The 16,632-nt window shown below is 37.5% G+C and overlaps 1 protein-coding gene across 1 annotated transcript; it reads left to right on the top strand.

Annotated features, from left to right (window-relative positions):
• Window positions 1–5,907: 5,907 nt before the first annotated feature.
• LOC131776897 (uncharacterized) lies at window positions 5,908–16,581 on the top strand. Its single transcript, XM_066162934.1, has 13 exons — window positions 5,908–6,239; window positions 7,872–8,101; window positions 8,686–8,890; window positions 9,336–9,511; window positions 10,086–10,254; window positions 10,370–10,571; window positions 12,390–12,426; window positions 12,847–13,138; window positions 13,888–14,114; window positions 14,553–14,760; window positions 14,915–15,081; window positions 15,609–15,786; window positions 16,081–16,581. Exons 1-13 carry the CDS (start codon window positions 6,002–6,004, stop codon window positions 16,209–16,211), a joined length of 2,460 nt encoding a protein of 819 aa, XP_066019031.1. The 5' UTR covers window positions 5,908–6,001; the 3' UTR covers window positions 16,212–16,581.
• Window positions 16,582–16,632: the final 51 nt, after the last annotated feature.

The following is a 16,632-nucleotide window of genomic DNA, read 5'->3' as shown; positions in this document are numbered from 1 at the left end:
GTTGGGAGGGGGGGTGGGGGGAATGGAGGAAAATTAAAATTAGTCTAATTTCCACTTAATCATCATATGCAATCACTTGGTGCTTTGATATTCTGTTGCAGTCTATTTTTTGGTCAAAAATAACAATTGATGATTGGTGAAAATTGAAACTAAAGGTTAACGCCGTATCTTACGTGACAAACAATGGGTAACAAAAACAAAAAACAAAACAAATTTATTTATTTTAGCAATTAAAATACATATCTAACAATCCCGACCAGCGAAATTCATCGAGGCGGGAGGGAAACAAACATTAAAATAAATTCTTCAATAACAAGTTTAAGTAAAACGAGGAAATGACTACGAAAGCATGCACATATACGAACAGTGAAAAACAGCAAGATAAGTTAACGATAAGCCAATTAGGTATTACATGTTACAACTAGAATAAAATTAAACGCGAAATAAACAACAACAACAACAAATGAAGCTAAAAAGATTGTAATTTTATAAATTTATCAATTTAAGTATGGACGTCAAAATAAGTATCCTCTCGCATCAAAATGTTCAGCAGCTATCTATGCAATAGTCTTTGAAATTTCTACTTAGGTAGAGCACGAAGACAGATGGGACCCAGTCTTAAAATAGAATTTTTCATATGTTCTGTTCTGGAATGTTTAGATAGAGATTGCCAGCCGCTAACAACTGCATAATCAGTCATAATTTATGCGTCTTCGCTCTGCTATTCATCTTACACCCTTACGTAATTGTTTTTTTCGTATTACTTGCTCAATTTTTGGGTCCTGGTAATTAAGAATTGTACTTGAACGAAATGATGATGTTTTAAGAAATCATTTAAGTGCGTGTCAAATTTAGCTTTTAGGATTAAAGTAAAACCGGGGCTGCAGACAGATCAGAGGCTCTAAAACGAACGGACCGATCGCTGAAAACTACTGATGCATGAAATAATTACGCATTTAGAGACGAACGATTATGCAATAAAACATTCAGTCGAGGTAAAGGGTCGCTAGATTCACTGCATATGTTACAAAAATTTAACTTTCTTCACATTATTTCTGGGACCGGTTGCATCATACGCGTGCGGAAAGTATTTCGGCTAAAATAGGTTGATTCCAGCGCGGCCCTTTGCGCTTCAATTGAAGTTAGAGTACTTCTATTGGGGCTGCGCATATATGAAAGTCATATTTGAACTGCGGATAAAGACGTGAATATGATAGCGATCTTCGCAGTAATGAATACTACTTAAGCAGTAGTGAAAAGAAGGCCTGAAAAAAATTGCACCGGTATCGCCAAGGTCATGGGTTCAAATCCCGCACAGGCCTGAATTTTTTTTTTTTTTTCAGGCCTTCTTTTCACTTCTGTTAAAGTAGTGTTCATTACTGCGAAGATCGCTATCATATTCAGTACCACTATTGTTTTCTTTACATAAGCAATATTCCTTAGAATAAATGACTGTGAATATATGAAAATCATATATGTGAACCGCGGATAAAGACGTGAATATGAAAGCGATCTTGATAGTAATGAACACTACCCGAGCAGTAGTCAAAATAAGGCCTGAAAGAAAAAATATTCAGGCCTGTATGGGATTGGAACTGGCTGATTTGTGTGCGTTACAGCGATGACAGGCGTCCCCGGGGAGGCTGAAGGCAGAAGCTTCCACTCGAGGCTTCGTCGCTTATCGCTTAACGCACTTAAAAACAGTCAAGCGCACACAAAACCGCTTGTTACGCACGCCACATGGAAGGCGATTTTTCATGTAAAAGTGAAAGAAAGCAGAATCTTTAACAGTACGATGATTTTATGCATCAAATTCGATTTAGGTCTGATATCTTAATACTCATTGCATGTTCATTGCAAATTACCACCTTGAATTCGAAACCTCAACTCGTGAAAATCGCTTGAAGTTTGTGGAACAGTCATGAAAGTGCCTGAGAATCACGGCAAGAGGAAACATGGAAATAATATGAAAAATAAACGTCAACATCGTGCTGATGAGCAATTCGAGATTCGCCAGAGTAAAGGCAACTTAATGGTTACTGACGAAACTTCAGATGAGACCGAAGTCAACAATCTACCTGTGCAAGGAAAACCATCGGTGTTTCCGGTCTGTAATTTTACTTTTCTCTCTTATAGCCCTTACTTTTTAAAGATTTGCCGGAATCGAAATGACTCGTTGAAGCAACAAGCAAAGCTGTGTTTGTGCGAAGATTGGCTCTGTTGAGTAAGATTTTTTCTTAAATCGAAGCTTACCTCGTTCAGTTGCGTGCTGGAGTCACGAACTTTCTTTTTAGGCAAGAAAGGTACGCACGGTCGCAGTCAAATAAAATCGATAGTGGAATGAGATGGTCTGCATCACGTTCCATCTAGTGAAATCACCTTAATGGAGAGGAACCAGGTGGTGTTGCGCACTCCGATTGCGTTGCATTGTAGTAGCTTCATTTTCAATACGGCGGTAAAACGACAGAATTCGGCGCATTTTGACTGAACATTCTGTAAAAGTTAGGCCGCTCCTTTTGCCTTTCACCATAGGTACATGAAATTTGATTTATTCTGAATGTGTAAAACTATTTGGTTAAATTTCCGCACAGCCCCATACTACATTATGCATTCAGTTCTTGGATAGAGAAAACAATGACAAAAACATTACATTTCCACTGGGAAAACAGATTTGTTTTACAATAGTATGGAACTGTGCGGAAATTTTTCCAAGTATTTTTTATACGTATTTGTCACGTATTGAATGGTTCTCAAGGGCAAACGCAATCACTGTTTTTAGTATGTAATTTGAGACCGGATTTAGAGACGGTCAAATTTGATGTACGTCGTAGTTTGGAGCCTTTCAAAGATTTTGATGGCCACTTTGATCCTTCTTTAACAGCACTGACCAAACGCTCTTTAATGGTGCATGTGTTTGAGACCGATTACGGTCGAGAAAAGCCCTGTTGTTGCGTTACACAGCGTTACTATTGCATACTATTGTTACTATGTAAATCTGCTTTCATAAGTAAAAGCAAATTAACTTATCGTGAGTATTGTATGGTAAATCTACTATCTTGATCATTGACTGAAGGACAGTTGAATGTGAGCCATGAAAGGAGTCACTAGACCAATGAATAACTCTACACTGCACACGGCAACACGCCGGGAAAGCCAGAAAGCAAAAGGCAGTCGATCGTTAAAAGGTGTTGATAGGCTTGTGCGACTCCTGCCATTCGCTTGCGTTTTAAATCTTTTGACCTAAAAGCTTAGCTGTTATTAGGATACCCTCTAATGACTTTCGTTTGCGATGTGATATTAAGGGTTAGTTTTAAGGTGTCATTTCCCCATCTGTATGTTCTTGAGGTTTAGCAAAGCCCGTTGAGATTGTGTTACAAAAGGTGATATTGTCATGTGTGCGCACTATTTTTTTTTGTTTGTTTTCAAGTATCAGTCTCTCCCGCAGAAAATAACTCCAGAGATACGTTTCTCAAACCCCTATTCTAAGTATTCTTTATTCTTTAAGCATATTTGAAAATCTGTACCCTTTTTATTAAACGTTGAGCGTGACAAATTTGGTCTTAGGAGGCGTAAGGCTTCTCCTTTCGCGAATCCTTTATTTACGTCATTAAATGTATGATATGAAAAATATTTCGTGTATTAGAAGGTTGCTGTCTCTTTATAATGCGTTTGCATGTCAAGGGTCGATTCCCCGTTAAATGGCTCGCGAATTTGATATTATTCACACAGCCATCGGCTGTGAGTGTAGCTGCTGTCAAATGAATAGATTCTCGGGCATGGCTGCAGTTTCAATTCTTTCTGAATCTCTTCAGTCGCCTCCAAGCAACGAATTTGTCACGGAGGAATAACAGGAGTCGCACAGGCCCGCAAACACTTTTAAGATTTCAAAGGAACGGTAAAAGACAGTGAATCCCCATTTACATTCCACGCTTATTCACGCTATCTCGCTGCCACCAGGTCAGTGTCATACGACCATTCCTAACTGTGTTCAGCAAGCCGTGGTTGACACCATGGCAGCGGATGAAAACAAAATATACGTAAAGTACAATGTTTTATTTACCTCTTCGACTATTTTCGTTTCCTTTTCTCTCGAGCTTTTCTATCTATGCCAAAAGATTCAGTCTACACGCGTATGATACAACCGGTCCCAGAATTAATGTGAAGGAAGTTAAAATTTGGTAACATATGCAGTGAGTCAGGTGACCCGAACCTCTTTAACCTCGACTGAATATTTTGTTGCATCGGTAGTTTTCAGCGATCGGCCCGTTCGACTCAGAGCTTTCGATCTTTATGCAACCCCGGCTTTATTTTGGTCCTAGAAGCTAAACTCGACACGCACATGGATTGCTTAATTTAAGATATCATCATTCCGTTCAAGTATAATTCTCAACTAACGGGATCCAAACTGATTTGGAATGTAACCTTTTTATTTCATCGAAAGCACAGCGTTTTCGTCATGTTCGCACAATGCGCTTGTAACCTCTATCGCCAATGTTCCCTAACCAATCGAATATTAGTCGAGGTTCATGCGTTCAAAATTTTCATGGGTTGCTCAAAAAAAGTATCAAAAGTTTAAAGTAAGCCAAAAAATGGATATATTCGCCCAATTTCTGCTGTCTTAAAGGTCAATGGCCGCCATCAGATGGAGCGAAGTTAACCACGAAAACAGAGTAAAGAACAGTGACACTCACGGGTGCAAAAATGTTACGACATCAGATACACGTTGATGTGACTTAGCGAAAAATATTTAAGTACATTTTGTTCAAAATTGAACTCACCATATGACTGGAAGATTTCACAGAGCACTGAACCACACCAGAGAACATGTGTCACGACATGCCTGTCTAGGCGAAAACATTTTACCATTATTGAAAGCAACTTCATTGTTTGATGATGTGTTGATGTTAACGTGATGTTATCAATAAAGGGCAAAATTACTGAGCGCTGATTGGTTGAGAGAGAGGGCATTTTTTTCTTAATCGAGGGCATTTTTAGTAATCAAGAGAGGGCATGATTACCTGTTAATGATTGGCTAATCCGTTGCATAGCAACCGTTCGTTATCTTGAAATTTGTTAAAAATAGACTGCGCGCGTGATTTTCCTTCGTATAAATTTTGCCCTTTATTGATAAACATGTAATCCCATGAGACCTCGTACTATTAAGGATTAATTGCACTTGAGTTTTCAAAATTTTGAAAACTCTCGTGCAATTAATCCTTAATAGTACTTGGCCTCATGTGATTACCTATACTAAATATTCATCACGCAAACAACTCCCAATACATCGAGTTTGGTGCTCGTTCATCCTACTCTAGATACACCGATCATAAATCGAAAACTCGATTTTTTTCAAAGGCTCGCAGTTTTAGAATACTCGAATAATTGCACAAAAAAAAGAAAAAAAGAAAAAAAGTACGCAAACAAGCTAAGATTCATCTGGTAAATGACAAACTATCACTGGTTCCCTCCTAACGAACCAGTGTTTCTCATTTAAAAAGCGTGTATAAAAAACGAATATTATTTTGAGCATAATTTGGAAAAGTTGGGCATTGCTAGTAGCATAAAATGCGCTACTTTCGCTTTTTAGGAGCTCGCCTTTTATCGCTCTGTTATTTGTTTGTTTTCGTTGGTTTATTCATTTGCTTTTTCATCTAACATTTTCATTTTATCTTTTTCTAATCATTTTTTTTTGTCCTCTCTGATTCAAGACATTTTATCTATCTCATAACGGGATATGGTTTGATGCTTCTCTGGTTTACAGATTTAATGAATGTAACCGAAGAAGTTACAATTTCTTAGACCCAAAGTTTCGACACTCCTGTCTCGGTGCTTTCATTAACGGGATGTTCTCACGTATTGCGTGACATACCAAAAATAGCGAAAAGAGAGAAGTCTAGGTACTAGTGTTTTCTCGAATCTCCTTCACCCTTCTTTTTTTCTTCCGGCATCTAAAAATGGCTGGCAATTTGCCTACTCAGCTTATAGTGTACTGCTCTTTCTAATGGGAAAAGTTGATTTTTTTAGGGTTGTATTTCAGGGTGATAAGACAACGTTCTTCCCTGGTGAAGTTATCCACGGTAATGTTAACGTTAAGGTAAACAGCGATCTTAAACTTCGCGGCATTCGAGTGGAATTCCACGGCGAAGCGAAGGTCTACTTGTCTGGCGGAGATCATAGGAGAAAGCGCCCAGCCAATAGTGAAGAGTACATTAACCTGGTAGCCACTTTGTATGGGAAAGGTTAGTCATTTAAACACTTCTGTTGCTATTTACACAGCTTCAAGATCTTTGCGGGTTGATGTTATTATTAATTACAGAAGCTTATGTCATTAGCAGAGAAAACATATGACATGATTTAGAAATTGACAGAATTTTTACTTATTGATTGTCAAAGCTTCTAAGGCTTAGTGCAAAGAAGTTGTAAGAATTAGCGATATGGGTATAGATAGATGATAATTTGATAGCCATGGTAGACTCAGTTTGGCCTAGGTTTCTAGGGATTTCCTGCGTAATATTTACACGCGTCAACTCGCCTAAACACCACAACAGACTGAGGCTTGTTTTGGGACCAGACAGGTTATTAAATGTATATATCCTACGTAAATAGAATATTACACTATTACACAAAAGGTATTTGACGAATACACTAAACCAACGGTCCAATAATCAAGAATAAATTACAAACACGAATGAGATTAAGATACAATCAAAACTGTCGATGGTGTGGGTGGAAGGGAAACTGGTAAAACTTTCTTAAAGCTAGAAATAAGCTTTTTACTTGCTTGCTTGCTAGATAACTAACAGTAGAAATAATTTCGCCATTAAAACGCGTTGGCGTGGTGAATAGTTATTGGCTCTACCCTAGTCTTATGACTTACATGCTGAACAAATTGCTCAAATTGAGGAAAGGCTAATATGCACCTTGCCTGTACCCAGTCCAGACCTCTCAGTTATCGATGTCTAGATTCATATTTATAGAGATTAATATTCACTTCAAAAATATTGTGTAACTCACTAACTGGTTTGTGGAAAAAAAATGTTTGAATTGCTTATTAAATTAAAGAGGCATTGACTCCAAAGCTTGAACTGAGGGGCCAGACAGGTGGAGTGACTTAACTTTGTCATTCAGCTTGTTGGGTGATGATTTGAAGGTACTGGTTAACTAAGAACAGAATGATAGTAAAACATGAAATGTGTAATTAAAGTTAATGTATCACACAAGGCGACCATTTTGAACCCATGCCTTACAGTCATTCAATTTGACAGCTACATGTATAAAAACCCTATCCTACTCCTATGATTTGCATGGTGAACAAAGTGCTCAGTCCAAGAGAGGACTATTATGTAAACCGCCTGTGCCTACTTTAGACTTCTCAGTTATCAATGTCTAGATTTATATTTAATAGAGATCAATATTCACAGTTTTCTTGTTAATATTGTACATCTGTAACATATTATAAAGAAATAATCATTTGTTTCAATCCACCACAACTTCTTGCTTGAGGAACTAATGAAAGCCCAGTGTTTACAAAATAATCATGAACAAAGCAGAGATTAAGTCCCCTGCTATGACTTTGCTGTGAAAAAATAATGAGGCATTTAAATTTATATGATATGAAACATATTGAAATACGGTCTTAACTTTAAAAAGCTCAGGTCCTGTGTGCTGTTTTCATCAGCCACTTACCTGCCAAGATTTGGTAACAGTTACTTCTCTCAGTTGGCAAAAGAGGTCTAGGGGTATGGTTCAATTAGATTGCGCACTTAGGTTATACTTTACCTCTAAGAGCTAATAATAATGCCGCTGTTACAAAGTAAAAAATTGTATACATTTTTTTAAAATGAATTTAAAATGACACACTCTTCTTTTAGCACCTGAGCAGTCTGGTGAAAATCCAGTGCTAGGGCCTGGAGAGTACAGCTTTCCATTCCAGTTTCACATGCCAAGTGATAACCTACCAACATCCGTTGAAGGAAACTTTGGTCATGTGCGATACTGGCTTAAAGCTTTCATCGATCGTCCATGGAGATTTGACATTACAACAAAATCAGTGTTCACTGTTATTGAACGTGTTGACATAAATCTAACACCAGGCTTATTGGTAAGTGTCAGCTTATGATTACCGGTAAATGACCAAAAAATATTTTGCTGTCTTAAGTTTCACAGTACTGTCTACAAAAATACTGTCCAAGTTTTAATTAAAACCCTTCAATCCCTTAGAGTGACTAGCATCTAATTTCTCCTTGCAGTATCACTAAAGTATTGAACTGAAAGGTCATGGGTGTAACTAAAGATACTCTTGATGAATTGAATAAGTTCTCCTTATCAGTACCCTTGGACCTGTATAGAGAACAATATGGAGAGTGTGTATATTGATGTTTAAGAGTGTAGGGTTGGAAAAGCTTGAAGGAGGATAAAAGTGTATTAATTGAAAAGAGACTATTTACCATGTCTGAGTGAGAAATGTCTACACCATCAGAATTTGGGTAGAAAGCAGAAAGTTCTGCAGAATGGCAGGGAAATTTTTCAGTCTCCTATACTTGACAGTGAAGTTAAAGTACCCTTTTTTAGTGCAAAATGGGGGACAACTTTCAGTTAAAACGAAAACTTAAATGAGTTTTTGGATTCAATTTTCCAGGGTTGTAATAAATTATATATGTTTTGATGGTTTTTCTGTCCAATTAGCAACCTTGTCAAGTTGAAAAAGAACAACAGTATGGATTTGCTTGCTTGGCTGGCCCTATAAATGTGACTGTTCAAACAGACAGAGGAGGTTACTGTCCAGGGGAATCTATTGCATTTTCAGCATTCATTAACAACCAATCAGGCTGCGGACTCAGTGGGGCAGAGATTATTCTGTATCAAATTTCAGTCTACACAATTAAGGGTGGTAAGTTAAGGGTGGGTGGAAAAGAATAGCAGCTAATTGAGGTAACAGCCATTAAATGGTTGGTTGAATTAGAATGGAGTTATTGAAGTAGCCTAGTGTCTCAAGCCTTAAAGTAGTCTGCTGCTGCTAAATTATTATTGTCAGTTTCGGAAGGGTGAAGATAAATGAACTAAGAAATCAATATTGCTACCCTTCCCAAGAAGGGATATTAATCTTTTCATGATAACACACTCCATACCTCAGTTCTTAACTTGTTGTCAGAAAATAATTGAAAAATTATAACTCTTATTAAGCTAACTACAGTACAACCTCGTTTATTTCATCTGTGATGAAGCAAAATGAAATCAGGAAGTGCAGTTTTAAATATTTGTTTTATTAATAAGTACTCCTTACCCAAGGTAATACAAATAAATCTATTTTATTTTTCCGTCTACTTTTAATTTAGGTATGAGTTCAGGTAAAACATCAGGAAAGCGTGTAAATGAAATTGTGGCTTCATTAAAGAGAGATGAGATCAGAGGAGTTGGAGATCATCACCTGGAGATGGTACCACTTAAAATTCCCTCCCTTCCCCCCACAATGTCAAGTTGTAGCTGTATTAAGATATCATATGAAGTGAAGGTAATCTTATTTGTATCAAACATGATTGCTTCTTGGCACCAAAATTTTGAGCAACAAGGAGTCAGATGAGGTTACATAATGCCAATTAAATAATGAAATGAAAGTAATTTTACCTTTTTTAAGGTGAAAATCTTTAAGTTATTAATATTAAAGATTGCATATATTATTTATGCAAATGGTTTGAGCCTGAGGGTAACATGTGGCAATGGAGTATGATTGTCTAGGTGATTGTAGTCCTGAGGAGGACTGTTGGTGGTAGTGGTGACTGACATTTCGATAACCTAAGCAGAAGTCAAGTAAGATTTTATCTTGGTTCTTCATTTGAAATAACATCTCTGGAAAAATTTATATATGATTGTTAATGACGAAGATATAATTATATGGTTTCTAGATTATGCTTCTCATTTTGAAATGCTTTCATTCTCATAACTGGGTGATAAATTATAATTTAAACAAAGTTGTTTCTGGTTAGCCTGACTACACATTATGATTGCTGCTCAGAATGGTGTTATTGGTGTTTGTAACTGGCAGATAATCAATGTGATGCACTGATGTTCAATTTTTCCACCTACAGTTCATCCTCCATGTCAGTGGATGGAGAGCAAAGGACCTTATTCTATCAGTTCCATTAACAATAGGCTCTGTACCTTACCAACCACCAGTTCTTCCAACATCTGTGGAACCCTCAGCTCCCCCACTCTCCCCTCCCCCCTACTCTGAAGGTCAGACATACCCTGGTGTGGGTAAGTGATTATCTAGACAAGAGTTTTGAATTTGACAAACAGAAGTTTTTCGTTGAAGTCTCCTGTCACAATCTTCTTACAATTCATTTATTGATTTATCTTTTTTTCTCTACAGTTCTTCCATCGTACGCAGAATGTGTGTATGGTGGGGTGTCTGTTCGTGACGAGAATGATTCCAACGACATGATGAGTGACTCAACCTTCACTCCAATGTATCCGTTTGTTAGCCATTACGAGGTTCCCTCTGCTGCAAGCCAAGACTCTGCTACTGTGGCTGCTGCTCAACAGCCACAAGCCTCATCTAGTAAAGTGCCTCTGCCTTAAATTTGAACATTTGTACAATTTCATGCATCGAATTACTAGTCAGTGCTTATTGTTTCCCCTCAGTTACGTCAAAGTACTTTATGTCAAGTTTTCCAATTTCTTTTTTATTGTAACACGTTAAAATTACCTCCAGCTCAAAGATGATTACACATTAGCCCAGCTAAATTAATTTTAAAAAAAGGGACAAAAAAATGAGTAAGAATTTACTGAGAAGGAACCTGGACAAATGATGAATTAGACTGAGACGGTTTTTGATGAAAAATGCGAAAAATTTAGACCTCAATGTAATAATAGACATCTTTGGACTCTCGATGACCTCAATTGAAAATTGCTCTCAATGTAATCAGAGTGTGGTGGAGATGGGTGCTTGAAATAAGACCTAAACTTTCTAGCAATTGACTTTCATATTCCGTTTGAAATGAGAAGGTGATCAATATGTTTGATTAATTTCGTCTCAATTTAGATAGCTGAACTAAGTAAGTAATTAAGTAAGTAAGCAAGTTAACTCTTTATTTAAAGAGGGTAGCACTTAATAGCCAAAGGGTTAATAAACTTGTGGCCCTCTTACAATACATTTGGTAATACTAATACAAATATAGATATCAATAAGTAAAAATAAATACATTATTATAGAAATAGAAGAACAGTTTAAAAAATTAAAAATGTCATGAAGATGATGCCTTGTGAGTTTAAGTACTTTTTATCAAATGACGCAAAGGTATATAAGTTGTTTTAGACTCTGGAATTAGCCTGATATATCATATTTATTCAAGTCGTGGGTTCTAAACGGGGTAAAAGATCTTCAATAATTAGAATTAGGAGACCGTCAATTTTGAGCCCGCGAATGAAGTAGATACAGATTTTTTTTTGTATCATTTCTCTGTCTATGATAATTATTTTTAGAACAATGTTTTACGATTCGGATTAGTGATTTTTACTTTACCTTGAGCAGCGTTTTTCCCAAATGTACATTTTGCTGTCGGTTTATGAATATGAACAGACACGCGATAAAAAATAATTCAGTGATTTATTCAGAATTTTTTGATGAATTGTTATGTTAATATATAAATCTTCTAGTAGGTCAGTAATTAGGAATAGGGTGTTATTTGAATATCAAAAAAGTTCCATAGTGTAACTAAAAATATTGGTAATTCAAATCGAAATTTATTAAGTTAAAGCTACAAATAAAATCCAACAACTGAAACAAAAGCACGGTGATCGATTCGCAGCAACGCAGTAACTTGATTAACAATATGTTATTATATACTCAACAAAATATCGCGTTTCTGATTGGTCAATGATGAATGCATAATTAGGTTATAGAGTGCAATAGAGGTTATAGAGTGCAATACGGAGAAGTTGCCATGGAAACACCGGGGAAGCGCCAAATTTGAACACCAAATTATAAAAAAATCGAGAATATAATAAATAAAAAATCGTATGAACCTGCTCGTGCATTTCGTGATTTATGGTCACTCGTGATGTTTTGAAAGTTCTCAAACTGCACTCGCCTACGGCTCGTGCAATTTTGAGAACTTTCAAAACATCACTCGTGCCCATAAATCACGAAATGCACTCGCGTTCATACGATTTCCTATACTTAATGAGGAGCTTGATGTACTCCATGCTCCTGAAAAGAAGTTAACATGCAGTCAGAGAATTTCGCCGCTTATTCTTGATGAACGATTTCTTTACGCAGAAATTTCCGTCTTCCCTCTCTCTCCATATTAGGGAATTTTGATAATGTTCTTGTTCAACTGTCCGCGTGTTTTTTTTACTTTAAGATCAGTTATATTATAATTGCTTGACAGTTATGGAGACTTGATTTCCTGTATTAGGAAAGATGAAGTAGATTACCGCTTTGTTGTTGTCCTTATCATTATTATTATTATTATTAATATTTTTATTATTATTGGTATTATTAATATGCGACAGCCGCCTTAATGATAGAGATTATTTTCCTCCAAAAAATCGTATCGAAGTGGAAAGCCACTTTGTTCCATTACCCAGAGAAACTCATCTAAACAACGTATGCTTGAGGCTTCTTTTGTTTCAGCTGCGATCAGGTCTCCAAGCTATTTTACCCATCAGCAAATATGTGAGAATTAGAATATGCAAATTTCTGTATAAGTTCTCCGCTCTAGTGGCTCTGTCTCTTTATACATAAATATGTTGTCATCAAGGATTACGAGCGAATATGTCTAAACGCGACTTTTAAGAGCAAGCAATTGAGGAAACGTTTTCCAATCATAAACCTTCGTTTGACAGCTCAATCTTCAAGCTAAATTTTACCATGTAGTGTACAGAACTATCATGGAAAGTATAGAGTTGTTTGCAGTTGAAATTTACGGGGATGGATGTTTTTATCCGGGAGATGTTGTGTACGGCGACGTATATTTGAAGACAAATGAAGAACTGACGGTTAGAGAAATTCGCATCGAGTTTTATGGGGAAGCAAAGGTTTCATGGTCCGAGGCGGCGAGAAAGAAGCGACTTGGAACGCGTGATTACTCGAATTACGAGCAGTATTTAAACATTGCAGTAACAGTTTATGGAAAGGGTAAGCCACTTTACTTAGCTTGTAAATATTGAATACTGCGGGTGTTTTAAAATGCATCATTGATCGCAATTTTGATCGGTGAAAATCAGCTGGCTCTTGAGTCAAAAGTCACTTCGATTTTGCATTGCCACATAATATACAACTGAACTTTGCGGTTTGTTGCATTGGCTATCTTAATATTCAGTTGCAAATGCTTTGCTGGGCATATTTCAAATATATACTGCTGTTTACTGCAGCTTATAATTCACTGTGAACTGATATCTCTTTATTCCTATTCACTTGAATGATACTTGATAACTTTCGTAACTGAAGAAAATTTGCTTGTAGACACTGACGGCAAAATAAAGAAATAAAAAAGCACAACATTCTGTTGAGATCTTTAAGTCTTCAGGGGGTTGGATTAAAAGATTTTGTTCAACAGGCTATCATATTCGACCCCTCGAGGCTCTCCGTCACTTCATGCAAAAATACGTTTCCAAAGCAAATGTCATCTCCAAGTACTTTCAATTTAACTACTTAGAGTTAGCCTGTAAAATCGATATTACATTCGCTCTTGATCAGAACTTTCGGGTAAGATCTGTCGATCTCTAAAATGCAGAGACAGGCTCGGCTGCGCCTCGTGTGCCATTTGTTCTGTTTGTAACACATCTTGTTAGTAGACGTACGTCATCTGTAATATGTTACTGAACGTACACAGCCGGCGTTAAGGAATCTATTTTCACTCTACTATGAAATTAATCTCTTAACAGTTCCGGGTCAAATCGGCGCAAATCCAGTCTTGCCCAGTGGGGAGCATTCCTTTCCATTCGAGGTTCGGCTCCCAGAAGACAACCTTCCCACCACATTTGAAGGAAAACATGGCCACGTGAAATACTGGCTCAAGGCCATTCTTGATCGGCCGTGGAAAGATGAGATTAAGATCGTAGAACCGTTCACCGTCACGGAGAGGATTGATGTTAATCAGCCGGAGTTTCTCGTAAGATCATGCACCGATCATTCAGTACAATGTAAACTACATGAATATATAATTATAAAGCGCATGGCTACACTATTAATGGTAATACTGATGGTAAAGAATTTGAACTTGGAGCACCATTCGTTCAAATGGAGATGGAAAGAGAGCGCGAAAGAGTAACTCCGAGGCGCGAAAAATAGAAAAACCAACAAACACACCCACACACACATGCAAACCTCGTTGCTTAATCTTTTGACACCTATCTTAAAATGGGAAATTTTCCTGTTGCCGTTCAGTAATGACCGAGGCGGTGGGGAGGGGCTCAAGACGCAGCTTTGTCCCAGAGGACAACGGACCATCACCATAGGTTCCCTTGTTCCTAAGTTTCGTTGTGTTGAACTAAAACGAAATTTGGATTGAAAAGAGAGATATCAATGTCATGTTTTGTTTCGCTTTAAGCGCCCAGCTCAAATCCAGGAAGACCGGACAATGGGTTGCCTGTGCTGTGTCTCTGGGCCACTGAGTGTCACAGTCAGGACAGACAGAGCAGCCTATTGTGGAGGTGAACTTATGACAGTGACAGTGTACGCTAACAACCAGTCGAAACACAGGATTCTTGGAGTGGAATTAGAGCTCATTAAGGACACTGTATTCGTCGCATCTGGAGGTGGGTGGAACATTCGACCTTTAGTGTATTTCTCACAACAGAGTTATTCCCTTAGCGCACGTTCATTGGCTGACGCGGTGCTAAGCAAAGTACGTTAGTTCGTTTAACAAGTTATACTTAGCATGAACGAATTACTTTTTTCCGTTCTCTCTAGGTAAAAAGGTTTTCAGTGCTGAAACTATCGCAACTATCACAAAAGCTTGTAATAAGACCTCAAACACAGACGGACATGACTTCTTTGAGATGGTGCCATTTCTCATCCCATCCTTAACGCCAACTATGAAGAACTGCAGGTGTATAAAGATTTCGTACCAAATGAAGGTAAATTTTCCATGTTCACAGTTGTTTTTCCAGGGTTCCAATAACCGAAAGACACTCTCAGACAAAACAGACACGAATCATCTTGAAATACGTTATCTAAATTTTTCAAGTATCTCGTTGGCACCCCGCCTGCACTCTTCCGGGCTCCATCTTAATCATCGTCGGTCATGTCTGGATTTTATTTTCTATATTTCTTTCTTTTTTTCTATTTTTCCTTGGTTTACGGTGAAGATAATTTTACAAATTGCAAAAAATTAACTCATGGCAGTAATTAATATTAATGTTAAATAATAGAGTGCATTTCGACTTAGTTGGGATACAAGCAAGAAGGTAGTAAGAGATGTCTGGAGAAAAATTTTAGTAAAAAACGAGTGACAATCAGTGATTGGTTTCTGAGCCATACCGCGAAAGTGGTGTGAGTTTTCTAAAACGCCTCTGACCACAGAAAATAGTTAAACAGACCCAATGCAAGAGTCAATTTCAACTTAATTACTCCTATCTTTCTATTTCCTAATCTGTTCTTCTAGTCCACTCTGCTGATACGAGGATCCGTAAACTTCTGTGTCCATTTACCAATCACCATCGGCTCCATTCCCTGCCAAGTGAGTACATCTCGCAGACCATCCCAAAAAGGCTCCAACTCTTCGATATCATCAGGTGTCACGTTCATGGGATTCCCGTCTACGTCTATGGAACACTCTGACGGTATGATATCATTTAGTGAAGAAGGTTAAAAGTCTTACTTTCCGGATTTATAAAGTGACGGGGTTACTCGTCAGACAATTTCAGAAACCCCCTCGGAAAGATGCCAGAAGTTCATTCCTTGGGAGTGGAACCGCACAGTACTTTCTTTCTTTCTATTTATTGATCATTTACCCAAAATCTTTTCATTATTTCAGGTTGTTTTGCCCCAAACGTTTCTGTCCCTTCTTTCCGATGAAGCACCCGCCCAACTACCTTAATCATGCTCCCCTACTCACGACTTACTTTTTCTTTCAGCCCCACCATCTTATGCTGAAAGCATCAGAGGTCAGACGAGAAGATACGATGCAGTGTATTACAACAAGGGAGAGGAATTTAATTCACTCAATTCACCGCAGTTCTCTGCGGATGCTAAGAAGACATCCTAATTTTCTCTTTGGTTAAAAAGTTTCAACAATATTAGGAGGGATCAAGAGAAGATAGAAGCACTTGTTGGTTTTCGTGACCAGAATATGTACGAGTTCGAGTTTATGTACATATACGCAAGACGAACTATAGCTTTGAAGAAATATTCACGCCGAGATGCCGCTTTTAACTATTCAAGGAAAAATTTTGATAACACCAAAACGGCGAAATAACTCAAAAATTATGTTTGTAAGCAATATACAAGTATGTCTGTCCTGTGCACACGCGTAATACAGCAAAGCTCCATAAAAAGGGGAATAGTAGAACCACAGTGAATTAGAATAGAAGTGAAAAGATTGAACAAATTAGAATAAAATAATGATAAAATTCCAAGACCTTGTCAAATGCTGCGACATTGTTCGATGGTGTTTGGAGATGTTGGCC

Source organism: Pocillopora verrucosa, chromosome 3 (genome assembly GCF_036669915.1).
Source record: "Pocillopora verrucosa isolate sample1 chromosome 3, ASM3666991v2, whole genome shotgun sequence".
Taxonomy (NCBI): domain Eukaryota; kingdom Metazoa; phylum Cnidaria; class Anthozoa; order Scleractinia; family Pocilloporidae; genus Pocillopora; species Pocillopora verrucosa.
This window is presented reverse-complemented; position numbering and strand designations above follow the sequence as displayed.